Consider the following 16,844-nt stretch of genomic DNA (forward strand, 5'->3'; position numbering starts at 1 on the left):
TCTAGCATTATCATGAGTTTCCTAAGGAAAATACTTACTATGCTTTTCCAGGTGTCTTTGCTTCATTGGCGCTGATGATAAATAGAGGGAAAAGAATGGAGAACAGGCAGCCACTGCAAAATGAAGATGGCACATTGGGCAAAAAGCCAATTACTATAAATTGGTGTCATAATAAGGTTACATAGGAAAATGACCTCCCATGCAATGGAAGCTGATTTCAGGACATCTCTTTGCAAGGAGTGAAGCACCATTAAACATAGGGGAAATCAAGCAGCCCAACCAAGAATCATAGAATATCAGGGTTGGAAGGGACCTCAGGAGGTCATCTAGTCCAACCCCCTGCTCAAAGCAGGACCAATCCCCAGACAGATTTTTACCCCCGTTCCCTAAATGGCCCCCTCAAGGATTGAATTCACAATCGTGGGTTTAGCAGACTAATGCTCAAACCACTGAGCTATTCCTCCTCCAGTTCCCGCACTGAATTTGTATAAATGGAGCAGGTGGCACCTGTCACAATATTTATAGGGAAACACATTGTGCAGAAACTACATTTTCCAGCAGCTCAGATCAAGAGAATGTATCACGTGCTGGGATCTGCAGCTTCCATAGGCTGCACCTGCACATTAAATACAGATTGCTGTGGCCTTCATGGGGCTATTACTGCAACCATCAGCACTTCACTGCAGCTTTAAGGGAGACAATCTCAGTCACATGGAAGACGAGTTAAAGGTGTGGCATTGACAATTAAATAAAGGACAGGTAACTCCAGTAGGTTCTGGGCATGTTTAAATCTTTCCCTGCTGGGATCCACTGCAGTGTTTTTTTTAAGTATTCAGTGAACTTTTGGAAGAAGGGACAGATACACAGCTTGACACTGGAATTGGGTTTTACCTCCCAAATATATGCTGTCTCAGTGTTACCTTAGGCAGGGGCAACACAGTTAGAAATGCAGCTCATGACAGAAAAGTTTGTCTGCATCAATAAATCGTGGCCCCTGCTAGCTCTACTTACTGCTCTGCATTATAAGTGTAAAAGAAAGCATGCCGCTAATGTTGGCTCCATCTGTAAGAGTATTCAAATCGTATGGGAGAAGGTTACAGCAGGGTCAGAGCAGGACAAGAAATCATAAAGCAAACAGCAATGACATCATCTCAGCAGAGAGAAGATTTCTGAGCAGTGAGAGGATTTATGAGCTTTTCCCAGCCACTGTGCCTCCAGAATGGTCAATACAGTGGGGCAGGAAGTAGGGGAGAGTCTACTATCCAAATATGTCTCATAGTTGTATGGTAGTTCGGTGGAAGAATCTGTACTACATTTCTGATTTTAATGGGAATACTTTCCTTATTCCGAAATGTACTTTTCCCTCCAACTACTTATTACCAGAGCTATTTTCCTATGGTGCTGTGGAAGCAGATATACTCCTCTGATCTGCAGGGGTTGGGGAAAGGTACACTTCTCTGATGGTCTCTTGGAGGTTGGGAATTTCGGGTGGTATCTGGGGGACATGTTACCTCTGCATTCACCCTCAAAGCAAGGATGCCCAATGGTCCCAATTTACAGTGAAAGTCACCTGATGATGTAAGACGACTGCATTGCAGTGAGAAAAGCCAGCGGTAAACCAAATCCAAAGTAATAGGGCCAGTTCCTCTCAATGTTGGATAACCGTTGATGCATTTCAATGCCTAATAAAGACACAAGTTAACGTACAGAAATTTAAGGAACTAAGGCAGGAAAGTTTTGGATAAAGAGCACATGTTGTCACTAAATCTCATATTTCTAGAGTACCAGGCATCCTGAATGATCCCAAAGTAATTTATAAACTACATAAGGGAGCTGTAGTGGCCATTCCATAGGTAAGGTTACAAACAAGTTTCTATTATAAATTAGATTTGGGCTCTACTCTATAAAATCCACAAACAAAAGAATATCAGCCTCAAAAGTGGTGTGTGAAGCCTTAGACGAGAATAGAATTTTTCTATCATGCTTCAATAAAATCTGACAAGGGATCCCTGATTTACAACACCATAGAAATAGAGATGTTCTTCAGAGTCTAAAAATCTAATTGTTTTGCCGCTTTTGTAGTAAAGATCAGAATATAAACTTGGTTTACTGGACCCACTGAGCTGATAGGACAAAAGGCACAAGACAAAAAGCAACTGATTAAACTCTAAGTTTAGATAACCTCAAGACTTCAAAGAGTAATCTCAGAAAAGCTGGTCAGCTCAGTTAAAATATGGAGGACTATGCTTTATAAAAAAAATATCATAGGTTTCTACCTTTCTCCCTACTGCTTTTTTTAAACTTTCTTGTAAAGGTTTTCCCCCTTGACAAAAATTACATCTACCATCATTGAAATGCAGACATATTTGGAATAAATGTGGCAGTAATTTATCAGCGGACTGTAAAAATACAGAACACTTACAGCGTTAAATGAAGAATCTAATTTAGATTATGAGCTTCCTGTCTTTTTATGCTTAAAATCCCCTGCAGCATATGGTGTGATACAAAATAACGCTATGGTTGGCTGAAACTTCACTAATGGTTGAAAGTAGGTGGCAAAATTAAATTATTCCAATTGTAAAACTTAACTAACATTCCTCTTGTGAAAAGTGACATGGGATCTTTTATCAGCAACAAGTTGTCAAGGCATCTCTCTCTAATCTGAAAGGAAAAAAATACCATCATTTCTGTTTTTCTTCTATTACCTTTGCTGGAGAAGGTTAAACAATGAAAACAACTTTACCACAGCTGTGAGAGACAAGTAAATGTTCATGTACAGGGCAAGAGATGGCCTGGGCCTACCTCCCACTCATCATCAGGCTCCTTCCCAATCCAGAGCAATAGCATTAAAAACGAAAGTTCTCTTTTCTTCTAGTGTTTTTTCTCTAGCTGAATTTAGAATTCAGATGGTTCCAATGATGGTAAGATTGCCTCTTTGGATTTAGTTCCTGTTTGACTTAATTCCACGGAGTGAAAAATATTTGGAGCTGAAAAGCCATTACACAAGACAACCTTTGTTTTTTCCCCTGGAACTAAGAATTCTATGGTACACTGCAAACCAAGTCAGAAGGGGACCAAATCCAAGTGAGAGCCACCAGGAGAATTTCAGACTGCATCTGGCCCTCAAACAAATGTTTATTATACCACTCATCTTCCCTGCCCTGCTTCAAGCACCATGTGACTATTTCTCATCTCTGCTATAGCTTCAATGAATAGGCAGGCAAGAGATTCAGGACAGCACAAGCAGAGTGTTCAGTTACAGAAAAACAGAGAAGGGCAGTAAGTCATCTATAGTGGCCCCTTCTCTGCCAGTGTTAAATAGACTGTGAAATGATGTATTCAGCCCCCTGGTGTCTGTACTGCTCTGTGTTAAACTCACACCTTGATCTCATAAAGGTGTGGAGTCAAGATCCCTATTGGGATTTGGATTCACACTGCAATGAAGCATGCGCCAGAGAAGGGCTGGCTGCGATGTCAGAGTTGCCAGACTTCAGACAAGATGCTGAAGTCCCATCTGCCCATCTCTGGTGACTGTTTCAGGTGGAAATGTCCCCATAGCACCTTCTGAAGAAAGTCAGGGATAACAAGCCATGTTGCAGCCAATATTCCTCTCTCTCAGTAGAACAGTCTCTTGGACCACTAGTGGTATGGTTGATCCATTGCCTATGCAGTCCCCATAACAGCAGGATTTCACTCCCAACTATGAGGTGCTTTGAGGTGCTGCTCTGTTTTATTCATCTTATTGATGTGTCTCACCCTTGGGCAAAAGCTCAGCTCCATTACTGAGAACTAACATCTAAATGTGACCAAAAAGGCATGACCATTTAATAGAGTAGTACAGGTGAAAATCACCTCCTAGTTAAATCTCTCTTGTGTAACAGCACAATAAATCAATCAGACCAGTAAGGTTTAATGCTCTGGAAAAAAAACAATTTTTTTCTAAAGAGAAGACCATATTCCATACTCTTGAGGTGAGGGAGGAGGAAGGGGGGGTGGAGGGGGTGAGAGAGATCACTTGGTAACATCCCAAGTTACTTGTCTGGATAAACTGTGTTTGAAACTGGATCGTCTGCCTATCGGGCAGTTTATGCATTTAAAATATTTCCAGCAATGTGAAATGTCCCCAGACACATGTTGTTAGTCTTGGAAGTGAAGGGTAGCACACTAACCTTTATTAAACCAGCGATACTCAAAGCAGTACAGGGAGTAGAGCAGCGACATGTGCAGGAGACTAACCAACTGGCCAATGATATCAATTGGGAAGAGGCTCACAATCATTCCCTGCAGAGGAAGAGAAGAAATTGACTGAGTTTGCTTTCTGCAGTGGTGGATTTATGTACAGCAAAGCAGGAAAACAATACATTTATCTTCACCCTAGAGAGTGACATGGGAGCACATCTAAAGAGGATCTTGCTTTCTTGTAGTTTTCATTTTATTCCCTCCTGCCCTCCAATAGGACCCTCCGAACCCCACCTCCCTTCTAGCAAAGCTCATCCTGTCACTTTGGGAACATCAATCAATTTGGCCACAATTCTCTGCATACAACAGTTTCCTTGTCACAGCTCAGCCCTCCAGCCAAGAGGCTCTCTCTTCCAAGGCTGTCACTAATGCCAACAGCTGCATTCGAACAGCAGAATGGTATGGCATCTCCCCCTCAGCTTTTCACAGCTAATATGCACTTGGTTCTCTACTGACCCAGATACAGAACCCAAGAAAGGTCTAATCTCACCTGGATGAGGAACAGTGCTTGCAGTAAGAGGTTAAATAGCATGTCAGCAATGATTTTACTGACACTGGAAAAGGGCTGGGGCTTTCTTCCAGAAACCTCAAATGCCAAATCTGCGATGTCCTGAAATAGAGAAACACATTTCAGGGAAACTAATTTGCAAAGACAATTAAGACGAGTGACTGCATTACTGATCTGCAGCCAGCATGCAGATTCCACTGAGTACACCTTCAGGATGCAATCTTGTCTTCTTACTGAGGCAGTAACAGCTGTAGCTCGGCAGCTTATTAGATGTTGTAATAAGGGTTTGCACTTTTCATTCAAGGGGCTCAGAGTTCTTTAGACACCTGGGTATCATTAACCCCATTGCTACAAAGGGAGAAACTGAGGCACAGAGTCCAAAGTCATACAGTAAGCCAGTGGCAGAGCAGAGACTAGAACTCAGGTCTCCCAACTCCCAGTCCCTTGCTCTAATCACATCACCATGCTGCCTCCATTGCATATTTTCCAAACATACTGTCGATCAAATAACGGTGGCAAGAAAAAGAACAGTGGTCATTTCTCCCAGAAAGCAACAAGCCATCTCCCCATCATCATGAAACACAGTGTACATATTCCACAGTGCACCTGCCAACACACGCAACACGAGCAACTACCACACATCCCATCTGAAACAACAACCTTTGTGTAGAAATGTTCCTTTTATGGCATTATATATAACAGAGCACATGGCCTTCCACATTTTGCCCAAATAAGGGCCATGCGAGCAGCTTGTTTGAGCCAGAAGGCCTTATCTAATACATCTGAAATAAAGCAGGTTACGGCTCATTTACAGAGGTGCCAGTCTGTGAAAACTACATGTTCCAGCATGCAATGTTCCATCTCAATCTGATTGGTCACCCTCCATACTAAAAACAAAGGAGGCTGTGGGTTGTACTATTGCTCTATGGTCTTAACTGACCCACCCTTAACTCAGCATATACTATGTCACTTGTTTAATGTGAACTCCTGCTCCCACAGCTAATGAGGGCTGTTCCTCGTCATCCACACCTACCTGAAACCAAATGGCATTGACGACTTTACTGAGCACAAAGAGGGGAAGGACCCAAAGGGCACCGAAAATAGAGGTGAGGATAAATTCCAGCCAAGACCAGACATCACCATGTAGTGAGGGGTCACCTTTGAAATAAGAATAAAGTCCCCATCAGCGATATGCACATGGGATTCTCTTCATTTCAGACTGCACAACCTACAGTTACAATGGAAAAACAGCTGCCAGCAGCCTCTTTGTACAGATGTAATATTCTAGTCCTACAACAAAAAGGGAGATAAGAAATAGCCCTTCCAGATTTTATCAACTTCCCTTCCTTACAGACCCATTTTCATGCACCTGCTCTTTATTTACTTCTAATAATATCCTAGCAGCAGTACTTCCATAGGGATCCAGTGGTTTAATCCTTTGGGACTGCCAAAAGCATCCTGCTAGTTCAAAAGCAATGGCTTTCAATTTCTTGTGGTATAAGCAGGAACATAGTTTCCTCTTCCATCATTAGGTTTCTGGGTTCGACATTTATTTGCTGAAAACATATATGGACGGGAAGAGAAAGCATTCAGCAACTAAAATGTCATACAGCAGACACACGGGAAGACAGATCTCACCTATCCCTCAAATACTGTTTTGAACAGATGTTATCAAACCTGTGTGTTTTGGTACTCAGGAGATGAGAGGCCCAGAACACCCAGGAAAATAAAATGGGGTTCTCCTTTGTTTTGATGGATAACTCTGTAAGAGGTTTCTGATACTTGTAGAGAGATTCCCTGACCTATCTGCTCCTCAAGTGCTCACTCTCAACAGCATTCTGTTCCCTGCTCTGCCTGAACACTCAGAGTGGGAAAAGGAAACAAGAAGCAACAATTATAGCAGGCACATCATGAGCAGCCCAGACATGTGAACAGTGGGGAAAGCTCATCCAGCAACAGGAAGGAAGGGACCGAGATGAAAGTAAAAGGACAGAATGGAGTAAGGCAAAAGAGAGCGACAGCAAGAGGGAAAGGAGATGGACAAAGATGTGGGGAGAGGCAAGAGAGAAGAGGGTAGGACACAAAGAAAAGGGCAAATAGTGTTAAACAGAACAGAACTAGAGGATGGGGGAGACAGACAGGTCAGGAGACATAGGGTAAGGAGAAGACATTTCCCTGTTTAGATTGTGTCCATAACTATAGTGTTAGAGGACCCCCCAAAAATTAAAAACAGTCAATATCACTGACTGTATCTCCCTTTCTTCCCAAAAAGTTATTTGTTTAGATAGTTGGAGCTTTTCTGTGTTATGTGAGAAGAACTTACTTTGGGATGACGCAACCACAGATCCATTTCCCCTGAATTTTCAGTGTTCTCCGAGCCCAAAAACACTTGGCAGCCCTACTTTTAGCTTGCCTCACATCAGCAATTATTGGGCATGCCTGTGGCTGTTCTGGATCTATGCTGAAGCTCCTTCTCACACGACAGAAAACTGGAAGCAATGTGACTGTATCACATTGCTAACAAACAGACTTCCACAGATACTAAGAGGCAGACCCCCCCAACGCCTCCTAGCATTCGCCCCTAGCGTTCAATACATGTTACTATTCTCATGCACGGAGTTTTAACATGTTGGATTTTACATTTGCTTTCAGTATTAAGGCTTAATTTCAATGGTTTTAATAAGAATCTGAGACCATGAAAACAAGTGGAGACTTTTCCTGTTAGTGTGAATAGTAATACATAGAATTTGCGGTCCATGCCACTTAACTTAAAAAGCACTTTACAACATTTAAATGAGGACTCTTGCAAAATATAAAATGAATTGTCTGGGATAAGAAGTGTTAACAGCTTTAGACTTTACTGGCTGGTAAGAGAATACACCAATTAAAAAACAACTCATCCCATGTCTAATGGTAGCTTTCCCTGTTACATATTGTGAACTCCATGAGAAGCTACATCCCCAATAAACAGGAGGATGTACAGCTTGTGATGAAATTCACTCTGAACAGTATTTACATGAAAGTAATTACAAACAGAAGCAGGATTCCCACGTGGAGAAAAAATAACTGGGAAACTGGGAATGGGCGACGGGATAGATCGCTGCATGATTACCTGTTCTGTTCATTCCCTCGGGGGCACCTGGCCATTGTGGGAAGACAGGATACTGGGACTGATGGACCTTTGGTCTGACCCAGTTTGGCCATTCTTATATAACTAGCTTAATACTAAAATATAGGTTTAAAAAAAAAAAAGTCTTCCCCACTCCCCAGTCTGTTAGCAGAACTGCTCATCAATCTTTCTATCTGATACACAATCATGCTGATGAAGTCATTGGAACATTGCTTAACTTTGTCAAAGTGTGCTTTTTAAGGCTGATGTCAGTTTTCACAAGGGAAAGACAAGAAAGAAAATCTAGCTGAGATTTTCAAAGAAGCTTAAAGAATGTGGCTGTCCAATTCCCATTAATTTTAATGGGACCTGAGCATCCAAATCCCATAGATTTGGAAATTTTGATCTGAGTCAGTTCACTAAAGAGGGTGTGGCAGCATTAATGCATGAAACACACAGGAAGAGGAGGGCACTTCCCACACTGAGTGGGTCGAATCCTGAGTTGTACTGAGCCCTTACATCCCTCACTCAAGTCAATGGGAGCTGCAGATATTCAGCATCTCTAAGGATTTTGCCCTCAGTTAAATACCTGAGAGAGGGAAATAACTCAAGGAGGAGAGGCAGGATGTGGGAGCACTTGGGGGGCAGAGTCTCCTTAGTCTTCTACACAGATGCTAATAATCATTTACCCTGAGGAGAGCTGATGTCCTAGAACTCTTTAAAGAAATAAATTATATACTTACCAATTATCTGCGCTGTGACTGACTGAAGTACAGGTATAAATACTCGGTAAAACAAGAGGAGACTAAGCTAAAGGAAAAAGGCAACAAGGAAACCATAAAAGTGGTTTTGTTAATGACATTTACAGGTTCACTTCTATTACTCTTATCTCTATTCATCAACCCAGTCTGCAATCACTCCAGAAACTCTCAACTGCCTCCAAGTGTCCATCTCCTGCAGGAGCCCTACTAAAAGTACCATCTTGTCTGACTGCATTGCCATTGGCAAACTGAGAGGCTGTTTCATATTTGGCACCTAAACATCTCAGCTTCAGATGGGGCAATAACTTTCATCCACAGTGACAAAGATCCATAAACACTGATTTAAAGGCATATTTCATGCAGGCACTGTGCATTCTCTATTTAATAGCAAAATGTTTGCCTGCCATCTATTAAAAATTAAACACCATGACCCATCAATGCAGAGCGCTGAAAGATCGCTGCTCTACTTAAATACAACCAAAATATATCATTGAACTTTTTCCTTTCAACATTTCTATGTTGATTCCTCACCCATCATGACAAAGTCTACTGGAAGATGAAAAGAAACAAGTGATTTATTAGGCTGCAAAGCACCTATTACAATCATGAATAAACCCGACCAAACTCATTAACAACTATTTGGAAAGCTGACCCGAGTAAATGTAATATTCGATTCAGTGGAGCAGCACTAGAGACTTCATTTGATCAGCAAGTGAACAAGCAGCATTAGGAACTTGAGAAACAGACTCCAGATTAATATAATCGTCTGTTTAGGGAATACAGTAGTTCAACTACATATTTTAAGGAGGGTCCCCCTTTATATAAAAAATCAAAACTTAGAAACTTACTGGTTTCTCTCAATTCATAATGCCTTCCAGCTTAGCCAGGCAGCCATGCTGACATATCACCTTTAAAACCATAAAAGCACTGAAGCAGTGCACTGGTTTCAACTGGTGCTTCAATTTTTAAGTTAGAAAATTAAAAAAAAATTACACTTACCCAGAATACGCCTCCATTCCATGCACAGCATTGAAAAATCCGGTTTACAATCCGAGGTTCACTGGAGAGCAATACAACACATGCATGTGAGACTATCACTGTAGCTTCTTCCCTTCAAAGCAAATTATCCCCAGCATCCTGGGTCACTGAGAACCACTTTTATACAATATCTTAAATAAGAATGTGCTGAGTGCCTTCAAAAATATATATAATACCAACTTAATTCTAGTAATAGAATTTATTAAGTCAGCAGCACTGTAATTCTCCAACAATTCACCACACAAACTCATGACATATGCTCACTGCAATTCACGAGTTAATTTTTCAAGTCTTATAGAAAACTAATGCAGTTGCATCAGAAAGTCCATTTCAACCTAGTGTTAATTCCCAGCAGAAACTATTTTAAAATGGAATTAAAATTGAGATTATATATCAGTAATTTAGAGTAAAAGACTTTACAATGATATTGTAATTATTCCAAGAACAAGCATTAGAAATCCAGGAAATTCAAAGTTAAAGGGTCAACATAAAAATCCAAAAAGTTAAGGAAAGGAAATGCACAGTTAAAACATCCATGCAGTAACTACTGAATTATGATTAGTGCATAACTATATCTGCAGTCTCTCCTCTGTAATAAGAGTACATGGCCTTCGTCTGTTAGTGCCTCTCCAAAGTTCTTCCATCTGAGCTCAGAGATTCCTAGGAGATGCCAGGTGTATTGTTCCATTTCGTACGTGAATTCTTTCAACCTCCCTATTTGTCTCAGTGTCTCTACATTCCATGTGGCTATGATGATATTTCATCTCTTCCATGGATCCTCTGCTGTGCTGGGGTTACACCAATAGTATATTTATCACATCTGCCCTGGTGGGAGACGGATGGCGCAGTCATTATTAACCTGGGCTGCAAAGAATCCAGTATGGACATGGTTGACTTGCCCATCCTATGGTGTGTCTTGGGCAAATTTCTAACCTGGAGGAGCCCATCCCTCTGCAGGCAGCCCCCTTTTAGTAGTCTCTTATGACATGCAGGAGGGGCAATGGGCCTACTCTGTCCCCGGACCCACAGGGGGGAAGTGGAAAGGACAAACATGTCAACGGCATAGGATTTCTTGTGCATAAAGATTTCAAGAATTCAGTATTAGGATGCTGCCCAATATCCAGCAGGCTTATTTCCATCAGTTATTTCCAGCAGCTGGTCCTGGAACCCACCAAAGGAGAGGCAATTCTTGATTTATTCTTAAGCGGAGCACAAGATCTGGTCCAAGAGGTGAATATAGCTGGACCGCTTGGTAATAGTGACAATATAATTAAATTTAATATCCATGGAAGGAAAAACCACCACAGTGGCCCAACACCGTAGCATTTAATTTCAGAAAGGGGAATCATATAAAAATGATGAGGTTAGTTAAACAGAAATTAAAGGGTACAGCACCAAAAGTGAAGTCTCTGCAAGCTGTGTGGAAACTTTTTAAAGACCCCATAATAGAGGCTCAACTTAAATGTATACCCCAAATAAAAAAAGACATAGTAAGAGAACAAAAAAAGAGCCATGGTGGCTAAACAACGAAGTAAAAGAAGCAGTGAAAGACAAAAAGGCATCCTTTAAAAAGTGGAGGTTAAATCCTAGTGAAGAAAATAGAAAGGAACATAAACACTGGCAAATGAAGTGTAAAAATACAATTAGGAAGGCCAAAAAAGAATTTGAGGAACAGTTAGCCAAAGACTCAAAAAGTAATAGCAATTTTTTTTTAACTACATTAGGAGCAGGAAGCCTGCTAAACCACTAGTGGGGCCACTGGATGATCGAGGTGCTAAAGAAGCACTCAAGGATGATGAGGCCTTTTTGGAGAAACTAAAATGAATTCTTTGCATCGACTTCATGCCTGAGGATGTGAGGGAGATTCCCAAACCCAAGCCATTCTTTTTAGGTGACAGATCTGAGGAACTGTCCCAGATTGAGGTATCGTTAGAGGAGGTTTTGGAACAAATTGATAAATTAAACAGTAAGAAGTCTCCAGGACCTGATGGTATTCACCCCAGAGTTCTGAAGGAACTCAAATGTGAAACTGCAGAACTACTAACTGTAGTTTGTAACCTATCATTTAAATCAGCTTCTCTACCAAATGACTGGAGGATAGCTAATGTGAAACCAATTTTTAAAAAGGGCTCCAGAGGTGATCCCAGCAATTACAAGCCTATAAGCCTGACTTCAGTACCGGGCAAACTTTTTGAAACTATAATAAAGAACAATATTGTCAGACATAAAGATGAACATAACATGTTGAGAAGAGTCAACATGGTTTTAAGTAAAGGGAAATCATGCCTCACCAATCTACTAGAATTCTTTGAGGAGGTCAACAAGCATGTGGAACAAAGGGGATCCAGTGGATATAGTGTACTTAGATCTTCAGAAAGCATTCAGCAAGGTCCCTCACCAAAGGCTCTTACACAAAGTAAGCTGCCATGGGATAAGAGGGAAGATGCTCTCATGGATTGGTAACTGGTTAAAAGATAGGAAACAAATTCTGAGGTATGATGGCAGAACTGTATGTGGAAAGCTTACTCCCAAATCCCACAACTGCCAGCACTGCATAAGTCTCTTCTGTAAGACAGCCACAGAATACAGGCAATGGATCAGACTAGTTACCCACCAGGTCAGTATCCTGTTTCCAGCAGTGGTTAGTACCAGATGCTTCAGAGGAATATGTAAAAATCTGTGTTCTCAGTTGGCTTATGTCTTGATGCATGAGGGTTTATAACTCTTCTATTTTTTTAAATCCTCTCTCATTAACCATATAACATTTCTGAATCTTGCTAAGCTCTTGGCCTCACTGATATCTTGTAAAAGTCACTGCTACAGGTGCCTTATATAAAAAGCATATCTCCTTTAATCCATTTTACATTTATTACCTTTCTGTTTCAATGACAGTTGGCTCATGAATCCAGTTTTAGTATTTCAGAGACATCCAGTATTTAAGAGAGATTCTGACCCCATGGACCTTCAGGTAGTATGTCCCTACTATTAAGGGGCATATTTTCATCCCAATGCATGGAGCGGTAAGCATGGAAATCCTCATTCAGCTCACAGTCACTATCTGAACTACTCTGAAATATCACATATGTGGACAAATCTTCTGGCAGATTGTTCCCAATTCAGTGTGACTATCAGTTTTCCCAGTCATTTAGGACCTCCATAGTCCGAGTCATAACCACTCTGATTACAAGTGATTTTCTGTCTCCCTGTCCTCAGTAGATGGTAGATTGAGAGGGCACAAACAAATTCATTTGTCTTTAACACTTAAGCTCCTTTACTCACTTCTCCAGCTTCCTCTCCTCACTCTGAGCTCTCCGCTGGGCGAGCACGCTGCTTGCTCTCCTTTTTCTCTGCTCTTCTCTTTTCTGTTGGATCCGGGCATCCAGCTTGGAGATTGTGCAGATCCCGCAGATGGAGTCCTTAATTCCCTGCAGACACAAGGAAACAGCATCCTCGAACTCAACATACTTTGGGCAGTCAAAGTAAAAGTTACAAGGGACACTGTCAATTGAAAAATCATCTTCATAAAAATTACATGTATTATCTGTAATCCCCTATATTACAGAAACTGAAGGAATTTTGCAAATCTCTTCATTATGACCATTGAGTCAGTTTACTTTTGCACACGTCAGTCAGCTAGGGACAGTAAAAAATAGCAGTTTAACTTTCTGGTGCATGCACTGGCCTAAACTTCTGTCTTTGGGTTACAAACTCTCCAGGCGAAGATATGAATTATAAATCAGTTTTCCTTGCATTTATTTTATGTCAACATTTCTGTTCATATTGGCCTTTCAAAAAAAAAATTGTAAACAAGACCTACATTTCAGGGGTACTACATTGTGCAGTGGTTTCCCTTTCAAGGAAAATCTCACAGTTTAGGTGGGTCTGAGAGGCTTATATATAAAACAGATGTATATAAAACTGCAGGTGTGCATAACATTTTAAAAGGGCCCAGCCACAAGGAGCTCAGTCAAGTGTAGACAGACAATTAATGAAGCTAACGTGTCACAGTAGTGGGATAACAAAACAAGGAAGTGAAGGAAATGCTCCTGAGACAGCAATTTTGGCACACGCTAAAACTAAAGGCTATGTTTCTCTACTGCCCTATTTTTGGTGTCATCTTGGCCAGGCTCAGAAGTGGCAAAAGAGAGCACCTGTGGCGAGATCAATGGTGGAAGGACGGTCAAAAGTCATGAGCTTCTGAGGTAGAATTCAAAGGAGAATAGAGAGGCTGTTAGGAGCAGCAAGGAAGGGAGAGATTGTTCTCTTTGGGACAGTTTGGACCCCTGTCCTGTGTTCCCTCAGCTTCCATCATTCCCTCAGACCGCAATTTGGATGAAAGCCAGCAACAGTACTCAAGTCAGGAGGGGAAGTCAATACTGTTAATTGTAGCCAAGGTTCAGTTCAATACATTACACCAACTATTTTCAATGGCCCAGTGACCTAAATCATAAACATTTTAGTCACCTCTAAAAGGGACAGTAGAAAGTAATTTGTCTTTTTTTTTTTAAAGGTGTAATTTCTTGTTAACTTCTCACTATTTATAGCCCTTCTCTCAGAAGCCAGAGAATCATTTCTTTCCTTGTCTGTTTTCTCCTATCTGGCAAAAAATGCTTTTTCTCCTGCCAATTTGTATATGAAGCTGGAATTAACCCAGCTGGGTTTCTTTACTGCCTTGTTTGTAACACAAGCTGATAAGCAAGATTGTTGCAGCCATTTGAAGCGTAGTTATTAGTTTCTCAATGCTGTGCTATCAATAGAAGTATAAATCCACAAGACAGTGTTTCAAGGATCTCCCACGAACTGGTGCAAGAGTGGGGAGTTATTAATACAATTTATGATGCATGTTTACACAAGTTATCTATTATTCGCTTTTTAAATCCATGGAGGCAGAAAATATAAGGCCAATATACATTTAGGATATGCAAGGCATTTCTGGTCGAATGTAAATCAAAAGTTGGTGTTTACACTATTTGATGGTGTCCTCTAGTTACAAAACCAAGTCCTGGTTGCAAAGAAACATCAGCTCCATGTTGCCCAAACCCCAAACTTGTGTTAAACCCACGGAGGGCTCCAGAAAGCATTTAAGAGATTTCCAAATTTTGTTAAAAATGGGTGGGGGAAGCAGCATTTTCTTAAATAGGTGGGAGTTAGCCTTTCACCTATGGGCTATGTGTTGAAACACTATCCAGATCAGCTGTGATCAGTCAAGCATTCCCATCAAAAAAAATCCATAACTGATTCCTTTGATAGCAGTCTGAGCAGAAAAGCCAATGATTAAAGCTCAATTCTGCAGGGCACTCTGCAGCACACAGAGATGTTTGGAGGTGCAGTGGAGGCTCAACATTTGTCCAAACCATGCTCAGCCGTGTGAATCTGTAGTGGTATTGTGCTGAACGAGAGTCGCTCCCTCTTATTTCCACACACACAAGAGCAAAGGAATGTCACTGAGTGGAGCTGGAGGAAGATTAGAATCCTCGTATGTGTGTGTGATCCCACACATATAAATTAGGTACACAACCACTATTCTGCTTCGTATTTTTTTAAAAAAGGTAACCAGGAGTGAAACTTGAAGTTAATACTAAAGGGGATATATTCTTAGTCCACCAATGGATACATGGAAAGGGAGGCTCGCCAAGCATTGAAGAACAGGACATAATCTGAATATTCAAGACATATAATATTGATTGGTCTGAAGGCTATTTTGTCTATAGTCTCACTATGCCACGTATGCAAGAGGAAAAAAAGATCCCAAAGAGATTCTGTGCTCAAGATATATTGAGAGAGACTTACCCTGACGAGATCATGAAGGAAGGTTTTCACACTGTTTGCCATCTCTACTCCAGCATCACCTCCGATTCCAAAACTATCAACTACAGGGAGAAGGGAAGAGAAGAGCCCAAACTTCTGTCATGGTGCAGAGATGGGAAACTGATGGAGCCTGGCAAAGAGAAAAGGAAACATTACGATGGTAAATGTAAACGAAGAATTCCTGGTTTATGCATTGATGTGTGTAATGGAATTGTAAGTTTAATAGCATCTCAGCCATTTTAAACAGAAGGCAGTATTTGTCCAGGCTACATGAGAAACACTTACAACTACATTAATGTGCAGCATTTCTGAAGAAAAGGCATGACAATTGGAAAACACATCAATAACCTCCTCCCCCACCCCGCAAAAAGATGGACACAGGGCCTCTAAAGATTTGAAAGTGGTAAAATTCAGACTTTTGAACTAATGAAATAAAGTTCTGCATTAACTCCAGTCTTCATTGTTGCAACCCATATCTAGGAATGAAGCCATATATCCTGAAAAAGGGCCAGCTAGTACAAAATGCAGCTGCCTATCTGCTTACAACACAAGTTACCATGAGCACATCACCGCAGTATTCTGCTCTTTGCAATGGATCCCATCAAACAACTGTCCAATTCAAGACATCTGTCCTGATATACAAAGCTCTCCATGGGATTGGGGTCTACTTACTCAACAGATTACTTCTAAAAAGCTAAGTATCAGAGGGGCAGCCATGTTAGTCTGGATCTGTAAAAAGCGACAAACAGTCCTGTGGCACCTTACAGACTAACAGACGTTTTGGAGCATAAGCTTTCGTGAGTGAATACCCACTTCGTCAGACGCATGTAGTGGAAATTTACTGAGGCAGGTATAAATATGCAGGCAAGAATCAGTCTAGAGATAACGAGGTTAGTTCAATCAGGGAGGATGAGGCCTTCTTCTAGCAGCTGAGGTGTGAACACCAAGGGAGGAGAAACTGCATTTGTAGTTGGCTAGCCATTCGCAGTCTTTGTTTAATTCTGAGCTGATGGTGCAAAATTTTCAGATGAACTGAAGCTCAGCAGTTTCTCTTTGGAGTCTGGTCCTGAAGTTTTTTTTGCTGCAGAAGGACTACCTTTAAATCTGCTATTGTGTGTACAGGGAGGTTGAAGTGTTCCCCTACAGGTTTTTGTATATTTCCATTCCTAATATCTGACTTGTTTCCATTTATCCTTTTTCATAGAGATTGTCCAGTTTGGCCGATGTACATAGCAGAGGGGCACTGCTGGCACATGATGGCATATATAACATTGGTGGACGTGCAGGTGAATGAACCGTGATGTTGTGGCTGTTCTGGTTAGGTCCTGTGATGGTGTCGTTAGTGTAAATATGTGGGCAGAGTTGGCATCGAGGTTTGTTG

The 16,844-nt window shown here is 41.1% G+C and overlaps 1 protein-coding gene across 5 annotated transcripts in view; it reads right to left on the bottom strand.

Annotated features, from left to right (window-relative positions):
* Positions 1-16,844, bottom strand: part of EI24 (EI24 autophagy associated transmembrane protein) — a 53,780-nt gene that overhangs the window by 2,376 nt on the left and 34,560 nt on the right. For 3 of the 5 annotated variants that reach the window (XM_030538137.1, XM_030538138.1, XM_030538139.1), the window contains exons 2-10: positions 15,446-15,593; positions 12,935-13,080; positions 9,617-9,677; positions 8,600-8,666; positions 5,781-5,905; positions 4,730-4,849; positions 4,170-4,281; positions 1,571-1,682; positions 39-113 (exon numbers count right to left, since the gene is read on the bottom strand). In XM_030538137.1, the coding sequence (XP_030393997.1) occupies positions 39-113; positions 1,571-1,682; positions 4,170-4,281; positions 4,730-4,849; positions 5,781-5,905; positions 8,600-8,666; positions 9,617-9,677; positions 12,935-13,080; positions 15,446-15,487 (860 nt within the window). In that variant the 5' untranslated portion in view covers positions 15,488-15,593. Of the gene's footprint in view, positions 1-38; positions 114-1,570; positions 1,683-2,593; positions 2,662-4,169; positions 4,282-4,729; positions 4,850-5,780; positions 5,906-8,599; positions 8,667-9,616; positions 9,678-12,934; positions 13,081-15,445; positions 15,594-16,844 lie in introns of those variants that run through there. The other 2 variants (XR_003997184.1, XR_003997183.1) reach the window with 2 other exon arrangements.

This window comes from Gopherus evgoodei, chromosome 19 (genome assembly GCF_007399415.2).
Source record: "Gopherus evgoodei ecotype Sinaloan lineage chromosome 19, rGopEvg1_v1.p, whole genome shotgun sequence".
NCBI lineage: Eukaryota > Metazoa > Chordata > Testudines > Testudinidae > Gopherus > Gopherus evgoodei.